Source organism: Mytilus californianus, unplaced genomic scaffold (genome assembly GCF_021869535.1).
Source record: "Mytilus californianus isolate M0D057914Y unplaced genomic scaffold, xbMytCali1.0.p SCAF_4, whole genome shotgun sequence".
Taxonomy (NCBI): Eukaryota; Metazoa; Mollusca; class Bivalvia; order Mytilida; family Mytilidae; genus Mytilus; species Mytilus californianus.
In genome coordinates this window covers 29,426,978-29,444,534 of record NW_026262690.1, presented here as the reverse complement: position 1 = coordinate 29,444,534, position 17,557 = coordinate 29,426,978, and the positions used below count along the sequence as shown (strand labels likewise).

The window sequence follows — 17,557 nt, the reverse complement described above, 5'->3', positions numbered from 1 at the left end:
GTTGTCCTTGAACGATTCTGTAAACTTTATATTGTTGACCTATTTCTAAACTGAGAGATAGGCTGAATCATAAATAATTGATGTTGATCATTGAACCACTACAGACACTTTCACTTGTTAGTTTTTTTAATACTTAACTTGAGAGGGCTGACCTAATTATGATATTTTATGGAATGTATATGAACAATTAAAATATGTTCAGTTTCAGGTGTACTTTGATTGACAGCCATATATGTATTAGTTCTTTAAGCCAAGTATATTTGACATGTTGTTGCAGTCATTGAGATTGTTTTATTTTTTGTAATAAATTTTATCAATGAACCATAAAATATGAGGAGGAGGTCATATGTGCTTTGCCAGATGTCACTGCTGATGCACAATTTCTTGGCATTTAACCAGTTGATCTTATTTTAGATCCAAGAATCTAGAAGCAATTTTAAATGTCTGAAATATAAAACTTGAATAAAAAAGTTAGTGTCAATACTGCTTCTTAGTGCTGTTACTGCTGCTGGATTAACATACATATTTTAATGTTAGGGACATTCATTTCATTTGAGACAAAAGGCTTAAAACTTTTGTCTTTGAAGACTTGAAAGCTAGATATGCTTCAAACAGAGGATATTACTTTTCTAATTGGAGCCTCTTTCTCACTAGTTAGAGAAATGTATGCTGATACATGTAAATCAAAGCATAAATGACCCACTTAAATTCTTGTTACAATTAATTTTAATTTAAAGAAACAGTTGACACTTTCAATGCTATTAAAGTATATATTTTCCTGTAACCATTTACTTCCTGATTCGATCTTTGTATTATCATATGTAGGAACTTTTTTGCATATTTACAATAAAATTTAATCTAAACCAGGAAATCATTTCTTGTTTTGTATTGAAGTAACGTAAACTTAATATTTAGCAATAATAACAGGGGCTTATTATTGCAGATAAAGTCATAAAATTTCAACTGTTTTTTGTTTGTTTTTCTTCAAACTTTGATTTGCCCTGTTTCACAGTTTGATATATTGCTCAGGATACTCCTTCACAGCAATAAGGGGGAAATTCATAAGAACAATAATGTATTTCATACAACCCCCTTATAACACAATATTTGCATTTAATTTCTCCTACAAAATACTGAATGAATATCAATGAAACTTATCTAGAGTTTGTATAAAGATGAGAGTATAATTTGTATTTTCTTGAACACTTAAAATCTTGATTGTATCTACTGAAGAATTCCACAAGAATTTGTATTCAATGAATGATAATAAATAATCCATAGTTATTAAAGTCTATCAAACCTTTGTATAATTATCTATATTTGTATTTCAGCTTTATATATGAAACAGAGCACCATAATGGTATAGCAGAATTGTTAGAAATCTTAGGAAGGTAATTATATCTTATGATGGAACATTAGTGTACTTTATAATAATATGTTAACCTTGAAAACAGATAAAGAATTTTTCCATGATTGGCTAGGGTCATTATGATACTTGTTTTTTTCCAAAATGGTTCAAAATACTTGGAATTTCAGGAAATTCTGGCTAAAAAGTGTATTATCACCAATTAAAGGGATAATTGGTATTAAATGGATACAGTTTACAAAGTTTCTATCTGCCAAGGGTACAACCCATGATTATTTCTATGTCACTTTATCCAAAGTAAGGTGTTCACTATACCAAATTATGTAATCTGATGTAAACACATCAGCATTGTTTTGATACTCCACATGCTGATTTAAGAATTGACATAATATTTTTGCTTCTTATATTTCAGTATTATTAATGGTTTTGCCCTACCATTAAAAGAAGAGCACAAAGTATTTTTGTTAAAAGTTCTATTGCCTTTACATAAAGTGAAGTCTTTAAGTGTGTACCATCCACAACTGGCGTACTGTGTTGTTCAGTTTCTGGAGAAAGACCCAAGTTTAACAGAACCTGTAAGTATGCACTTTGGTGAAGACTTGAGGGTATTCCATTTAAATGTGTAGGGGTCGGAAAGCACTATTAGTGTATTCCATTAAAAATTTGCAGCGGTCTGAAAGTACTTTTTTTTTCAAGGTCACTAAAACACAACCATGACCACCACTACATGAATGCATGTTTTATAAAACTATACCATGTTAAAACATATCAAAGATTAGCTGATACTAAATAGTAGTGCACTAACATTTATACAATAATGTTTTACTATGCAAAACAAAGTATCCAAGGTTGAGGATGTAATGTACGACCAGATGTTCTTTCCGTTCCATTATGATTTTAAGCATGACCATTATAAAAATAAGATGTTGTATGATTGCCAATGAGATGTTGTATGGTTGCCAATGAGAACTATCCACCAGAAACCAAAGGTTTGTCGGTAAATTTAAAATACAGGCAAAATTAATTTGGACAATTGAATGGCTTCCCCTGACAGCTTGGGTGTCAAACATACCGTTATTTATAACATAAGTTACAAAGGCAGCAGTCCTTTTGCACCAATTTTTATTTTTCAAAGGTATTAACTGTGTGTATATACAGAATTTATTTGTGCCTATTTACTTGTACACATACGTATCATACATAATAATCATTTGTTTGACTGTAAATAGTTTTTGTATACTTTATACTGGCTCAAATGAAAGGTATTTTGAAAACAAGTGGTGCAAACCGATTTCTCCCATTACAAATGTTCATCAGCCTTAATATAACTTATAGTATGTACATGCTTTGTTTGTAGAGTTACTTCCCTTATCTTGCACTGATTTCAAAAATATATCCCTTTACATTATGTTTAATTTTAAAATATAAATGCTTAATTAGAAATTGCAATAGGAAACACATTTTATATTATTGTGGCAATTAAACCATATTTTAAGACGTTTTGGCCACAGGTAATGTTGGAACTGAAAAAGGCCAGTGGCCTAAAAATCTTAAAAAATGGTTTAATACCTACTATAAAATGTAAATGAATATAAAACTAAATGCAATGACATTATTTAATGTTCCTTTCATCATGTTAATGATTTCAATTTTTTTTTGGCACATATGAAAAATAATGTGTTGAAAATTATTCCTGATATCTTTACTTCTTTATATGCTTTTAAACTAATGTTATACTATTCAAACAAACATTGAAAAAGGTGTCTTAAATCATTTTGTATTTTCTCATTGCCAAATGTGAAAATAAAGTAATTAAGAAAGAGGGGATGAAACAAGAATTAAAAGCTAGAAGTGAAACAGTAGTCTTCATATGCATGATGTTCTACTGTTTAAGGTGAAAATAAGAAAAGTGTATAAACTTAATTTTATTTCTCAATTTAAAGCAACAAACAACTAATATTTTAAATCAATTTTATTCACAAAAGCATACACAGTTCAAGTATAGACATTAATGCAGTAATGTATGGGGTAAGCATGCTTGAGACAATATCCCGATGACATGATGTCAATGAAAACCATCTAAATGATGCCTCCCAGGAGAAGCCACCTCCATTATAAGGCCATCTTTCTATTGCAGCAAGGGTGGCCTTATAATGTTGGGCTGCTGAATATTATAAAATTTGATATTCATGTATATGTTGGAAATAGACAAACAGTTCACAGTAAATGTTCAAACAATCTTAATTTTCCATGATACTGTAATTGATTTGTCGCAATATTTATGAAAGTATATTTTCTTTTATTTTTAGGTAATAATGGGACTGCTTAAATTTTGGCCAAAAGTACATAGTCCAAAAGAAGTAAGTTGTTGTAAATATTTAATTTACAATTTAAGTAAAGGTTAGTCAATTGAAATGCATTTACTATGAAATTAATTTTAAGGGGATTTTTACAATTCTTACAATAGTTTATGCAATAAAACTGTAACTCCTTTTCACCTGTTTGACAGTTACTAAGTTTGCTTTAATTGAACCTAGCAATATGGTTACCTGAAGATGAAGACAAGCTGTCCTACATTATGATTGCAGTTACAGTACTTTGTTCATTATATGATGGACATATTTATTGCTAAATAATTTTTAACTCACCTGATTAGGGTCAATGTGAACTATTGCCACCACTTGGTGACTGTTGTAGCGCATCAATTTTCTGTCCTATATTTTTAGGGCTTTCCAAAATTGATTGTGGTGAGAGCCTGAGAGGATGGGAGGTACTCTTTTTAAAGTAATTGTGGGTGGTTGCATTTTCTTTAGAATTATGTAAGAATTATTAGTTACATAAACATTTTATGTTATGGGTGGTTCTAAAAAAAAATGTGCCTCTCACACCTCCCATACATTTAATTCTGGAACATCACCTATAAAATTTTGTAGTCTGTGCTAATCTGGACCAAACATTGCCTGCATCATCATAAGAGGATCTACTTTTATGGTTATAAATGATGTTTGATTCAGTAATGCAAGACTTGTGGTAAATGATGAAACAATATTGTTTGTATATATAGGTTTTATCTGTCATCAACCACAGTCAAATTTCTTATGAAAATTTTACTTTTTTCTATGAATGAGTGAAATTTTGAATAAAATGATAGTTAAATAGTTTTATGTTTTTTAAATGATTTTTTTTAGGTTATGTATTTGAATGAATTGGAAGAAATTTTGGATGTGATAGAACCTGCAGAGTTTACTAAAGTAATGGTGCCACTGTTCAAACAGCTTGCCAAATGTGTGTCTAGTCCACATTTTCAGGTAATGTTGAAGCACTGTTTGATGGTGCATATGATTTCTAATAATTATCCAATTGGATGGTAATGTTATCTGCATTCCCTATTGAAGACAGATTTCATTTCGTAAAAGACAACCAATTATACCTAATTGGAACATTTTTTTAGCTCTAAAGACCAAATGACCTGAAAGTACACTTCAACCTGATAATTAGATTTAAATTACTGTGTACAGCACACAACTGTCCACAGTCACTTTTAAAATATATATCCTACCAGTATTCCAGTGTCGATGTAGTGGTCATACCATGCTGTACTGTGGAATGATTAAGTAACATTACAGACTGCTGTAGATATCAACACTACAGCTAATTGTAAATAGAAATCAACAAAATATTATTAAATCCTTGTTGTTTGGTCACGGATGGATAGTTCATACCATATCCCTTATTTTGTATGGAAAGATTCTTGCATGATGTCATACAAAATATCTAGGGTATCTGTCACAAATGAAAGAAATTGTATCTTTTCCCAGTGAGTAAAGTTTGGGTCAGTGACTCTTTAACAAAAATCATATTGTCTGGTATCAGGTTAAAGTTTTGGTTTAAAGTAGGTTAATGTTTTGGTTTAAATTTGGTTAAAGTTTTGGTTTAAAGTATGTTAATGTTTTGGTTTAAAGTAGGTTAATGTTTGGTGTAAAGTAGGTTAATAGTTTGGTTTAAAGTAGGTTAATGTTTGGTTTAAAGTAGGTTAATGTTTTGGTTTAAAGTAGGTTAATGTTTTTGTTTAAAGTAGGTTAATGTTTTTGTTTAAAGTAGGTTAATGTTTGGTTTAAAGTAAGTTAATGTTTTGGTTTAAAGTAGGTTAATGTTTGGTTTAAAGAAGGTTAATGTTTGGTTTAAAGTAGGTTAATGTTTTGGTATAAAGTAGGTTAATGTTTTGGTTTAAAGTAGGTTAATGTTTGGTTTAAAGTAGGTTAATGTTTTGGTTTAAAGTAGGTTAATGTTTTGGTATAAAGTAGGTTAATGTTTTTGTTTAAAGTAGGTTAATGTTTGGTTCAAAGTAGGTTAATGTTTTGGTTTAAAGTAGGTTAATGTTTGGTTTAAAGTAGGTTAATATTTGGTTTAAAGTAGGTTAATGTTTGGTTTAAGGTAGTTTACAATAAAGTTGTGCATTTGTTTATCAGTCTGTGTTCATCGGTCCTATTTCAGGTTTTGGTTAAGGTAGTTTACATGGGAGCTTGCTGTCTTATTTTGATATTCCTGATATCAAATATTTTCAATATATATGAATGTCTTTTGGGTTTTCCTGTATGGGTAATGCCTATTTTTCTGGAGTTTCCCATCCAGTCAAGTGTTTCTATTGACTGTTTACAGGTTGCTGAGAGAGCATTGTATTATTGGAATAATGAATACATCTCAGTTTGATAGCAGATAATGTAAACATCATTCTCCCTATGATGTTCCCTTCTTTATATAGCACAAAACAACACTGGAACAAGTAAGATGAAGAATGCAATCTCCTCAAACAATATACATAATCATTTTCACTTGTTTTGTTCAATGAATTCATGCATTAAAATTCAGTCTAAACATGACACCCACTGCATCTCATTGTTCCATATTTTAAACTTATTTGATTGGATTAATTCTAATTAGTCCCCTACCGACGAAGTCTAAGGGGACTTTAGGTTTGCACTCCTTCCGTCTGTCTGTCTGTCTGTCTGTCTGTCTGTCTGTCGTCTGTCCGTCTGTCCGTCCGTCCGTCCGTCAGTCTGGCAAATCAGTTTTCCACACTATTTTTCTTTGTGTTTGAAGATATTGATTTGATTATTGGTATATATAGTTTTATCATGACAAGTTACAGATCAAGTTCAAATTTTGTTCCGGTCTGATGATTTTGTGCAGAGTTATGGTCCTCGGACTTAGAAAATTCACTTAAATAATCAGTTTTCCTCACTTTTATTTGTCATGATGAAGATATTGATTTGATAATTGGTATATAGTTTTATCATGACAAGTTACAGATCAAGTTCAAATTTCGTCCAGGCTGATGATTTTGTGCAGAGTTATAGTCCTTGGACTTAGAAAATTCACTTAAATAATCAGTTTTCCACACTTTTTTTCGTCATGCTTGTAGATATTGACTTGATATATTTGTTATATAGTTTACACCATGACAAGTTATAGATCAAGTTAGCATTTTGTTCCAGTACAATGAATTTTTAACCGGTAGGGGACTATGTATTGCTATGCAATACTCTCAGAATGCTTGTTTAGTAGTATCATTTGAATTTTCTCATAAAAGATTAAATAACTGATTATAACTTAATAAAAGCAGTGAAAACAAATTTGAATTTATTTCATTTTACTGAACAATGACATGCATAAATTCAGAACATTACACTTTTACAGATGAAGAATGTCTTTCATCTAGACTGCTCTTATATTTTCTTGCTAAAAGTAGAAAGTATTGTCTGCTTAAGGAAGAAAATTCTCATTGCTAAATATTGTCATTTTGTCACCACTGAGTTCAGTTAGACAAGGACAATATTAGTAAAGCAGCCTAGATTAAAATATAATCTTGTGACATAAATCATGACATTGATTTTTCATTTGGCAATCTAGAATTAGTATCATTTAGATAAGAGAAAGGGAAGTGAAAAGGGGGAGGGGACAGGGTCTAGTTTAGTTTACAATGTTTGTTTATCTAAATATAGACAACATTCTATATTCTTCTGCTGCCATATTTGCCACTTTTTATATCGGATAGTTTGTTAATTCTAGATATGCCATAATTATTTATCAAGCTTGACTCACATTATATACATAGATATTTTTGCTTTGTTATCTTGTTGGAGAAAATATTTGAAAAATGTGTGATTAGAAGCAGCTATATTGAGAAAACAACAAATAAAGCAAAAGTATATCAGAATTTTAGAGAATATTTTGCCACGGTATATATAAGTATTGTGAAAATTTTTACTGTAAGGAATATAAAATTTAAATATTTAGTCATTTCATTAGAACAATTTGAAAGATTTATGTAGACTTACAAGTTATTTTCTGCTATATGAAAGGAGTAGGCCCAGTAAGAGCCCTTTTTGGCCCCAAAATATAGCAGTTTTACAAAATTGTTAAAATGTAAATTTGTAACTATTAATTGGAAAGAAGAATACTTCTGTTACATAAATATGGGCTGTTTTTGACAATACAATGCACATGTATCGGGTACTAGCAATATTAAGTCATGTTAAATTACTGAAATCTTCGAAATTTTAGCATTTTGGTTAATTTTTAGACGGTTTCCGTCTGAAATGGAAGTGGCCGCATTTGTGTTCATTCTTAGTATTTAAATGTAAGTTGTATTTGATGATAATACATAACATATATAAAGGTTGATAATGAACACGGATGCGGCCACTTTCATTTTTGACAAAAACCATCTGAAAAGTGACATATTATGGCATATTTGATAGATTTTTCATATTTAAGCTTGCATTTGAGCGTCTTTAATGACTAAATCAGTTCAAATCTTTCTAATAAACTAATTGAATCGACTGCAGTAGACACTTAAGTGTTTAAAAGTGTCCAAAATCTTTCATTAGATGAACCTGAATTTTGAGGCCAAAATCGGCCCTTACCGGACCTACTCCTTTGAAGAAATTTCACAATACTTTAAGAGCGTGATTTTTGTGTATATATAATGTATTAATTGCTGGCTGCTTTGTTTAAGCTTGTTGTTTTTATTGGTAGGTGGCAGAAAGAGCACTATACTTCTGGAATAATGAGTACATCTTGAGTTTGATCAGTGATAATGCCTCAACTATACTACCAGTTGTGTTCCCAGCTTTGTATAAGAGCAAGGAACATTGGAATAAGTAAGATAATCTTAAATCACAATATCTTAACTTGTGGTTAGTAGTTTTTATCTAATCTAGTGTGTGCAGAGAGAGAGATCTTAGGTCAATATAATTGTGATCTTATAATACCAGCAGTAAGATTTATGATTTGTATGAATTCATTTTCTACAAACTTAATAAATACTTGATGAAGAATCATTTTATCAGTTTATTACAATAAGGCTAAAACCACCATTTGAAAACAAGATTTGTATGATGCAGACAGAAAAAAAAAGAAAAATTTCTGTTGTTATTAAAAAAATCAGTTGTCACAATTTTGATAAATGAAGATATTTTTCATTAAAGATATCCATATCAATAAGTTATTGCCACATTAGCTTTGTTCATTGCATGTCTCGCATGTTTGCTGTGAAGGCTGCATCATCTCAAGTTCAGTACTTCACAAACCAAATGCACCAGTTAATGTTATCAACAAGTTTATGTAGTTTGTTTAGAAGAAATCTGTAATTAAACCGATTAATCATTAATGGAACAAGACATATTAGTAAACTGACTTTTGCTTAAAAGAAAATTTATTGCAAGCTGTAAGTAAGCAGCAAACTGGCTAAATCAAAAATGCCAAACAGATTGAATGAGATGGATATAAACTTGAAAACTTTTTCTATGTTACATGTTACAATATGTTAAAATAGCTTGTCAATCCATTGAGGAAATGCCTGTTATACAAGAATATCACTTGTTTGAGATCAAAGACAACATTTTAAACAGATTTAAAATTTTTTTTTTTTTTTTTTCAGGACAATCCATGGCCTAATTTACAATGCATTAAAGTTATTTATGGAAATGAATCAGAAACTGTTTGATGATTGTACACAGCAGTATAAAGCAGAAAGACAAAAGTATGTATTTTTATTATGCCCCTGCAAATTAAAGTTGGGGGGCATATTGTTTTACCCCTTTCTGTCCGTCCGTCCCATTATTGGTGTATAGTTATTCCGCATAACTCCTACAGTTTGAATGCTAGTGATTTTTATTAATATTTGGTCTTTTGGGAGATAGTTGAACTTTGTCATTTTTGGAGTATATACTTGCATAAGAGGTGCATAGCGTTTCCAGATAACTCCTCTTACAGTGAACCATAGACCTATGTGCTCCAATGCTCAACTTTGTGTATTTTAAAATAACACTTTGCATCTGCGGGGGCATCATTTGTGTCTCCCAGACACAATAATCTCTCAAAGAAAGTCCTACATTGACTTTGTTATAATACATGTAGTTACTTCAGAGTGGAGTGCGAGGGCATCACTTTGTCTAGTTTTCATTATACCCCTCGCAATTTTTGCGTAGGGTATGTTTTTGACCCCTCTGTCTGTCTGCCCGTCCGTCCGTCAGTCCTGTTCTTGTCATCGCAACTCCTCTGAAACCACACAACAGAATTTCATGAAACTTTATAGATGATAAGGACATACTGTGTAGATGTGGGTATCGACAGGAAATTATGATTCAATTTTTTTTCTAGGAGTTATGCCCTTTGCACTTATTGGCCTCAATATACTACTGCAACAGTTTGTCATCGCAACTCCTCTGAAACCACACAACATAATCTTATGATACTTTGTAGATAATAAGGACATAATATGTAGATGCGCACATCCCCATGAAATTTTCATCAGTTGACTTTTGTAGGAGTTATGAGTCTTTGAATTTGGTGAGATTTTGTTTGCCCAGTGACAATGTGGGGGCGTGGGGTATGAGAGTGTGTTCACAAAGGTTCTTTAATTATATTATCATTTAACTAAAGGAAAGAAAAACTAGAAAATTACAATTGAAAGGGAAAAAATGGGAAATGAAGTATGTATTCAAATTACATATCAAAACCCAATCCCCTAGTGCACACTTGATTAATTTGGAAAATGGTTTACAATTATGCACATCCCCAAGTATTTTTATGCCCCCGCCGAAGCGGAGGGGGCATTAAGTTTTACCCTTGTCCGTCAGTACGTCCCAAAATTGGTTTCCGTTCTCTAACTTAAGTTTGCCTCAACCAAATGATATCAAACTTATACACAATGTTTATTACCACAAAACACAGATCAAATTTGAATTTTGGTGGCATCACTTTATCCGTTCTAGAATTATGCCCCTTTATAAATGGAAAAATTGCAAAAATTTTCATTTTCGTTTCTAACTTAAGTTTTTCTCATCCAAATGTTATGAAACTTATACACAATGCTTATTACCACAATACACAGATCAAGTTAGAATTTTGGTGGTGTCACTTTTACTGTTCTAGAGTTATGCCCTTTACTAATGAAAAAATTGCTAAATTTTCATTTTTTTCCTAGAAATATCAGTCATTATTCAAGTAATTTTTAAAATTGGGAGTTATCTTCCTTTGTCCATGATTATAGTTAAATCAACTACAATCAATGCTTTATACAATGCAATGTTTAATTTTGCCTTCCACTGATAAAACACAGATCAAGTTGAATTTGGGTAGTGTCACTTTAACCATTATTGAGTTATGCCCCTTTATAAATCAAAAAATTGCAAAATTTTTAGTTTCCATTCTGTAACTTAAGTTTGCCCCAACCAAACATTATGAAACCTATACACAATACTCATTACCACAAAACTAAGATCAAGTACAAATATTGTTTCCGTTCTCTAACTTTAGTCAACCAAATGTTATGAAACTTATACACAATGCTTATTACTGCATAATACAGATTACCGTCTTTTGGGGTGTATAGTGCGCATCCCCTTTATGGTCCAAGAAACGTGAGAAAAAAAGTTTATTGTTCGTATAAGACTCGTAGACATTTTCGGAAAAGTTACAGCTCCAAAATCGGCAAACAGGAAGTTTTTTATATGGACACCGATGTCTGAGAATTTCGTACTGAATACGTAATTAATATGAAATTGCAAATATCCTGACAAATGAATAAGAATTTTTTTAGATTGAGATAAATCTACATTTAAGTTTGTTTTTTTAAAACCAAATTTAATAAATTGTTTGAGTATCAAGGACAAGATTAAATATCCAAATTAATGTTCTGATTGAAACAATAACATAATTACAAATCAGTCAAATGAATATCATTAACGTCATTAGTGCTGTAATAAATTGTTAAAATCTCATTATTTTTATTTTTGTTTGTTGATTCTAGCTGTTAATCCGGATTATCACACCTCAATCAACGGGCCTAATCAATGTCAAAACAAATCAGTGACAGGTTCACCTTGTTCCTAATTAAATTCGTTCAGGTTACAATTATGGGATTATCATGTTTTCAACCATAATTCTTGAACGGTTTTAAACAGTTGTTTAAAGTAGAAACGTATTTATAAAAATAAACTTCTCATAGACTAAATCATCACTTTACAATATCAAGTCACATGACTGACCCACATGACTGGCGATCACCTGATACATTAGAAAAAATGGCGGTTTATATTTTCAAAACGAGCGTGGTTTATTCAATTTTCATACACTTTTCATCTACTCTCCATGATGAACACATACAAAAACAGTAAGTTATGACAACAAGGAACACAGAGGCTAATTTAACCGACAACAAAAACTTTATTGTGTCTTTATTAAGACATGGCAAATTTCCGGATTGCAAACAGATGGACAAATTTACATGATAAACGTAACTACAGAGATATAAAATGTAACATGACAAATCAAGAACAATAAGATACATATTACAAATATAACATGTAAAACATAAAAACAATCGAGGTTTTAGCAAAAATATTCCGTACTCTTCCCTTCTCCTGGAAATTTCTTTGTCGGAGTTTGGACCTGAAAAAAGACTAAGAAAATATCTGTACGAAATTCGGTGGCGTCACTTTTACCATTCTTGAGTTATGTTCCTTTATAAACATAAAAATTGCTGAATTACGTTTCCGTTCTCTAACTTTAGTTTGTCTCAACCAAATGTTATTAAACTTATACACAACCGTTCTAGAGTTATGCGTGTTTACAAATAGAAAAATTGCTGAATTTTTCGTTTCTGTTCTCTACTTAAGTTAGCCTCGACCAAATGTTATGAGACTTACACACAATGCTTATTACCACAAAACTCAGATCAAGTTCAAATTTGGGTAGCGTCACTTTTACCGTTCTTCAGTTATGTCCCTTTATAACTATATGATATGCAAGCGGGGGCATCGTCTGTGTCCACATGTGGACACAATCCACATTTATTTAGTGAGTCTCAGAAATTCATTAGGCTGATTTACTGGTTTTTTTCAAATATGTTAACTCTCTGTTGTTTTTTCAATTTGGACAAATGTTTTAAATTCATTTTTGAGCTAAAACAATGCTACAAAAGGTGAAAGTTACACATACTGAAAACAACGTGTAGTAATCTTATTTAACTTAGTACAGGGATGTACATGTATATATTATACAGGATCAAAATTGCCTGTCACACAGAGGTACATATTTAGTTAATGTTTATTTTTCAATACAGCTTATCTTGTAACCATGTATGAAGATATGTATTTCGTTTTAATGTTTGATGTGAACCTAAATAAATCCCATCTAATGCAGTAAATATGACCTTTTCTAAAATAGTTAACTGACAGAAAATTTTGGGAATAGATTAATAGTAATTGTCGATTAGATTTGTTTTTATTTAGGACATGTCCAATATACTGATAAGCGTTTATTTTTATTTTAACAGAGAAAAAGAAAGAATGAAAAATCGAGAAGATGCATGGACAAAGGTCAACAATTTGGCAATTGGAAATCCACAAGTAAGACATCGGATAATGATAACTGTAAAGATCTGCCCTGTTAATTGGTTGATCATTTTAAATCATAATTGAATGATTTTTAGACTGATTAATGTTGATAAGAATATTCTTTTCTGGAATAGACCTTAAACAAATCTGTGTTGATGGACTGAATGTCTAAAGTAATGGCAAACATAGTGGAAATGATGCACAGAGGTTCCTATAGAACCTTATGGCTTATTTTTTTTTTTCAAAACAAGATGGCCAACCTGAAGCAAGCTTGGCAGAAATAATGTATTTAAGGTATTTCATTAGAAAAAAACTTTATTGTTTTATTGAACTGAACATGAGTAGAATTTACGAAAAAATTAGGGAAGAAACCTGGTATGTGACAACTATAAGACATTGGCAATATGAGAATTTTGATTAAAGCGACAACAATTGACAATAAATTTTCAAACATTTGCAGAAGACTTCCGGTAATCACTTGTTTGAGAAAATTAGTGTAATAATGCTATTGTCACCCTTGGGAAATTCATGAGAATGTCAAAGGAATCCTTACAATTGTCAAGTCATGTGATAGTAATTTGGTTTAATCAGAAACATTCCTCAGTACTAAGGTTTGATAATACCAGGTGAACTATTGTAAGACAACTAAATCAGTATTTTGTTATTAATTGACTTGTATCACAATGCTTTACATACTGGAGCAGAGTCACATGTTTTTAGGCTTATTCCCTTGTTGAACTAAATGAGAACGTTTTTGTAGTAAGGTGACACATTTGTCATCCTCATTGTTCTACCCAAGAAAATTAAGTAATGTTGATAATTGTTTCAGTATAAAGAAGTTGCAACTAAGTATATGGAAAATGGTGAGAAAACAAGAAATCCTGGAACACCCAATAGTTTAGATGAGGACACAGATATTAATATGAAAGAATTAGAAAAAGAAGCCAATGAGGTGGGTTGTTTTACAGCTATCAGATAATACTGGCTAGTACAGAATAGATTACAAATTAGGAAGTTTTGTGCTAGAAGTCTTAAATATGTGTATAAATAGGATGCATGTAATTAAAGATACAGTTTAAAGATACACGTATAAGTAAGAAGTGTATGTATATGTATGACCATTCCGTAGATCCTTTATTACAGGGGTGTGACATGTACAGATTTTGTTTCATCATTTTGGTACTTTAAACTAACCAGGAATTAGGAATGTCATATAATTCTTGAATACAGTTCACTTACTTTTCAAGTTTTTATGCCCCCGCCGTAGCGAAGGGGGCATTAAGTTTTACCCTTGTCTGTCTGTATGTCCGTACGTCCCAAAATTGGTTTCCGTTCTCTAACTTTAGTTTGCCTCAACATAATGTTGTAAAACTTATAAACTATGCTAATTACTTTAAAACACAGACCGAGTTTGAATTTTGGTTGCGTCACTTTTACCATTATATAGTTATGCCCCTTTACAATTAGAAATATTGCTGAATTTTTCGTTTCCATTCTCTAACTTTAGGGGGCCTCGGTGGCCGAGTGGTCTAAGTAGTTACTACTGTAATCACTAGCCAGTCAACACTGAGGTTGTGAGTTCGAACCCCGCTCGTGCGGGTGCACTCGACTCCAATCTTAATTGACTAGGATTGTTGGTTTTCCTATCGAAGGTCGGTGGTTTTCTCCGGGCACTCCGGCTTCCTCCACCAATAAAAACTGGCCGCCACAAAATAGCCCAAAAGCGGTGCTTAAAAGTGGCGTTAAAACACCAAAATCAAATCAAATCTAACTTTAGTTTGCCTCAACCAAAGGTTATGAAACTTATGCACAATGCTAATTACCACAAAACACAGTTCAAGCTCGAATTTTGGTGGAGTCACTTTTACAGTTCTAGAGTTATGCCCTTTACAAATGGAAAAATTGCTGGATTTTTCGTTTCCTTTCTTTTTCTTAAGTTTGCCTCAACTAAATGCTATGAAACGTATACACAATGCTTATTACCACAAAACTCAGATCAAGTACAAGTTTGGGTAGCGTCACTTTTACAGTTCTTGTTATGTCCCTTTATAACATTATATGTAAGCGGGGGCATCATCTGTGTCCCATGGTCACATTCCCCATTTATTTTACAAGTGTTTGTGAGATTGATTGATATGTGGCAGTTTATAGCTTTGATAGCACACATGGGCTATGTTGCAGTGTGAACAATTTTAAATAAATAACAAACAAAAAAAGTCAGGTAAAAGACCCATCACATATATAAAATCCTTGTGTAAAACAAAAGTACTATTCACATATAAAAAGAAAGAAAAATCCAGTTAGGTATAAAAAATATTACATTATTTATAAAAATATTGAATTCTGTCAAAACAATAGTATCACATGAAGTGCAAATCAATCAAACATTTTATTATTATATAAGTGTTTCAGGAAATGAGTAGACTTTGTAATTGCATTAACAAATATAATAGTGAAATATAAATGTAATTCATCAAAAGATTAAGATATGTTTGAAATAGTGTAAATGACTATGTAACTTAAAAAAGCCAGTTTTGTTTAAGCATGCATTCACTTTATATATACATTTACCACTGCCACACACTCACTTGTGATTCTTAATTCAGATGTCTTCAAATTATGGTGAATTACGACAGGTGAATAACATTATAATTATTATCTTTCTCTTGCCTGTATTGCCAGTATGTACTATCTAATAACACAAAATATAATCTTAATATAAATCACAGTGTTATTCACAGTCAGATATTAATGCTTGGCTTCAGTCTGATCCTAGCTTAAACATCTGACATCAAACAACAAAAATCATTTAAACTTTACTCCTTTGCATCATTTGGAAGTCAAAATATTGAAAAAAAACAAATTAATGGAAAAAATGTTTTAAAAAATCTTGCGTTACAGCTGAAACAACTACCTTCTGAACCGAGATGTATGAAATCCTTATGTTGGTGTTTTTTTCCCCTCACTTTTCGCAATCTAATTATCTACAAATATTTTTAAGATATCTAAACTAAAAGTGTATTTTGAAAAGATGTAAATGATGATAAAAATGTATAAATTTCCATTGTAATATAGCAGAAAGTTGGCCTGAAAAATAACATGAACAAAAGGGGTAAGAGGATGTTGCATTTCACTTTTTTCAAAGTTTTACTTTTTATAATGCATGAATTCGAGGAAATAATCATTTTGATTTTGTTCAGGATTTTTTTGTCTTGTATTGGGTTACCACCCTTTTGGAAACATCTTGGTCAATACTCATCAAACACAGTAACTGACCCCTAGTGACTTTCAAAGGTTAAGGTTTAATCCTTGTCAGCATCATACAAATTGAATGACTTTTAGGGTATTTATCAAATTTCATGTTATTACCTTGATAATACAATGACCCTTAAGGACTAGAAATCATTAATCACCCTGATAGGGAAAAGGATTCCAATATATATTCTATCTCAGATGTTGAAAGTCAAGCTAAGGTCAGTGTTCCAAGTCAAAACCTTGTGAACACAATGCAGACTTGAGCTTGGTCAATCTTCTTCAATCTTAATACAAATAAATGCTAGAGACAGTGATCCCCCTTTGTCATATTGAATGTTTAGGTGGATGGTCTTTCTCAAGTCAGACAGTGATCCCCCTTTGTCATATTGAATGTTTAGGTGGATGGTCTTTCTCATGTCAGACAGTGATCCCCCTTTGTCATATTGAATGTTTAGGTGGATGGTCTTTCTCATGTCAGACAGTGATCCCCCTTTGTCATATTGAATGTTTAGGTGGATGGTCTTTCTCAAGTCCGACAGTGATCCCCCTTTGTCATATTGAATGTTTAGGTGGATGGTCTTTCTCATGTCAGACAGTGATCCCCCTTTGTCATATTGAATGTTTAGGTGGATGGTCTTTCTCAAGTCAGATAGTGATCCCCCTTTTTCATATTGAATGTTTAGGTGGATGGTCTTTCTCATGTTAACTGCTGGATGGATATTTTACACTTTGATAATTCAAGATATTATCAAATGACATAGTTAGGGGTTGTTTCACTTGACTGAATTATGTTTCTTTGCTTGGACTGACACAGAGCATGAACAATTGTATAAATGGGAAGAGTGAAGCAGATAATTTTAATGATTCAAGGGAAATTCAAGTTAATAGATTAAAAATGTCTAGATGATGAGCTGCTCTTTAAATTCCATATTCTAAGAGTTCTTCACATCTATTTTAAATAGTATACTTGTTTAGACAAAAGTTGAAGTAAAGTTTGATGACTTTTCACGTTACCTAATAGTTATTCTCCTAA

At 31.5% G+C, this 17,557-nt stretch overlaps 1 protein-coding gene across 6 annotated transcripts in view; it reads left to right on the top strand.

Annotated features, from left to right (window-relative positions):
• The window catches only part of LOC127739444 (serine/threonine-protein phosphatase 2A 56 kDa regulatory subunit gamma isoform-like), a 53,574-nt gene that overhangs the window by 25,350 nt on the left and 10,667 nt on the right, over positions 1 to 17,557 (top strand). For 3 of the 6 annotated variants that reach the window (XM_052251216.1, XM_052251215.1, XM_052251219.1), the window contains exons 8-16: positions 1,332 to 1,391; positions 1,779 to 1,941; positions 3,676 to 3,726; positions 4,555 to 4,674; positions 8,405 to 8,529; positions 9,309 to 9,410; positions 13,209 to 13,281; positions 14,099 to 14,221; positions 15,876 to 15,905. In XM_052251216.1, coding sequence (XP_052107176.1) covers positions 1,332 to 1,391; positions 1,779 to 1,941; positions 3,676 to 3,726; positions 4,555 to 4,674; positions 8,405 to 8,529; positions 9,309 to 9,410; positions 13,209 to 13,281; positions 14,099 to 14,221; positions 15,876 to 15,905 — 847 coding nt within the window. The remainder of the gene's footprint in view (positions 1 to 1,331; positions 1,392 to 1,778; positions 1,942 to 3,675; positions 3,727 to 4,554; positions 4,675 to 8,404; positions 8,530 to 9,308; positions 9,411 to 13,208; positions 13,282 to 14,098; positions 14,222 to 15,875; positions 15,906 to 17,557) is intronic. The other 3 variants (XM_052251218.1, XM_052251217.1, XM_052251220.1) reach the window with 1 other exon arrangement.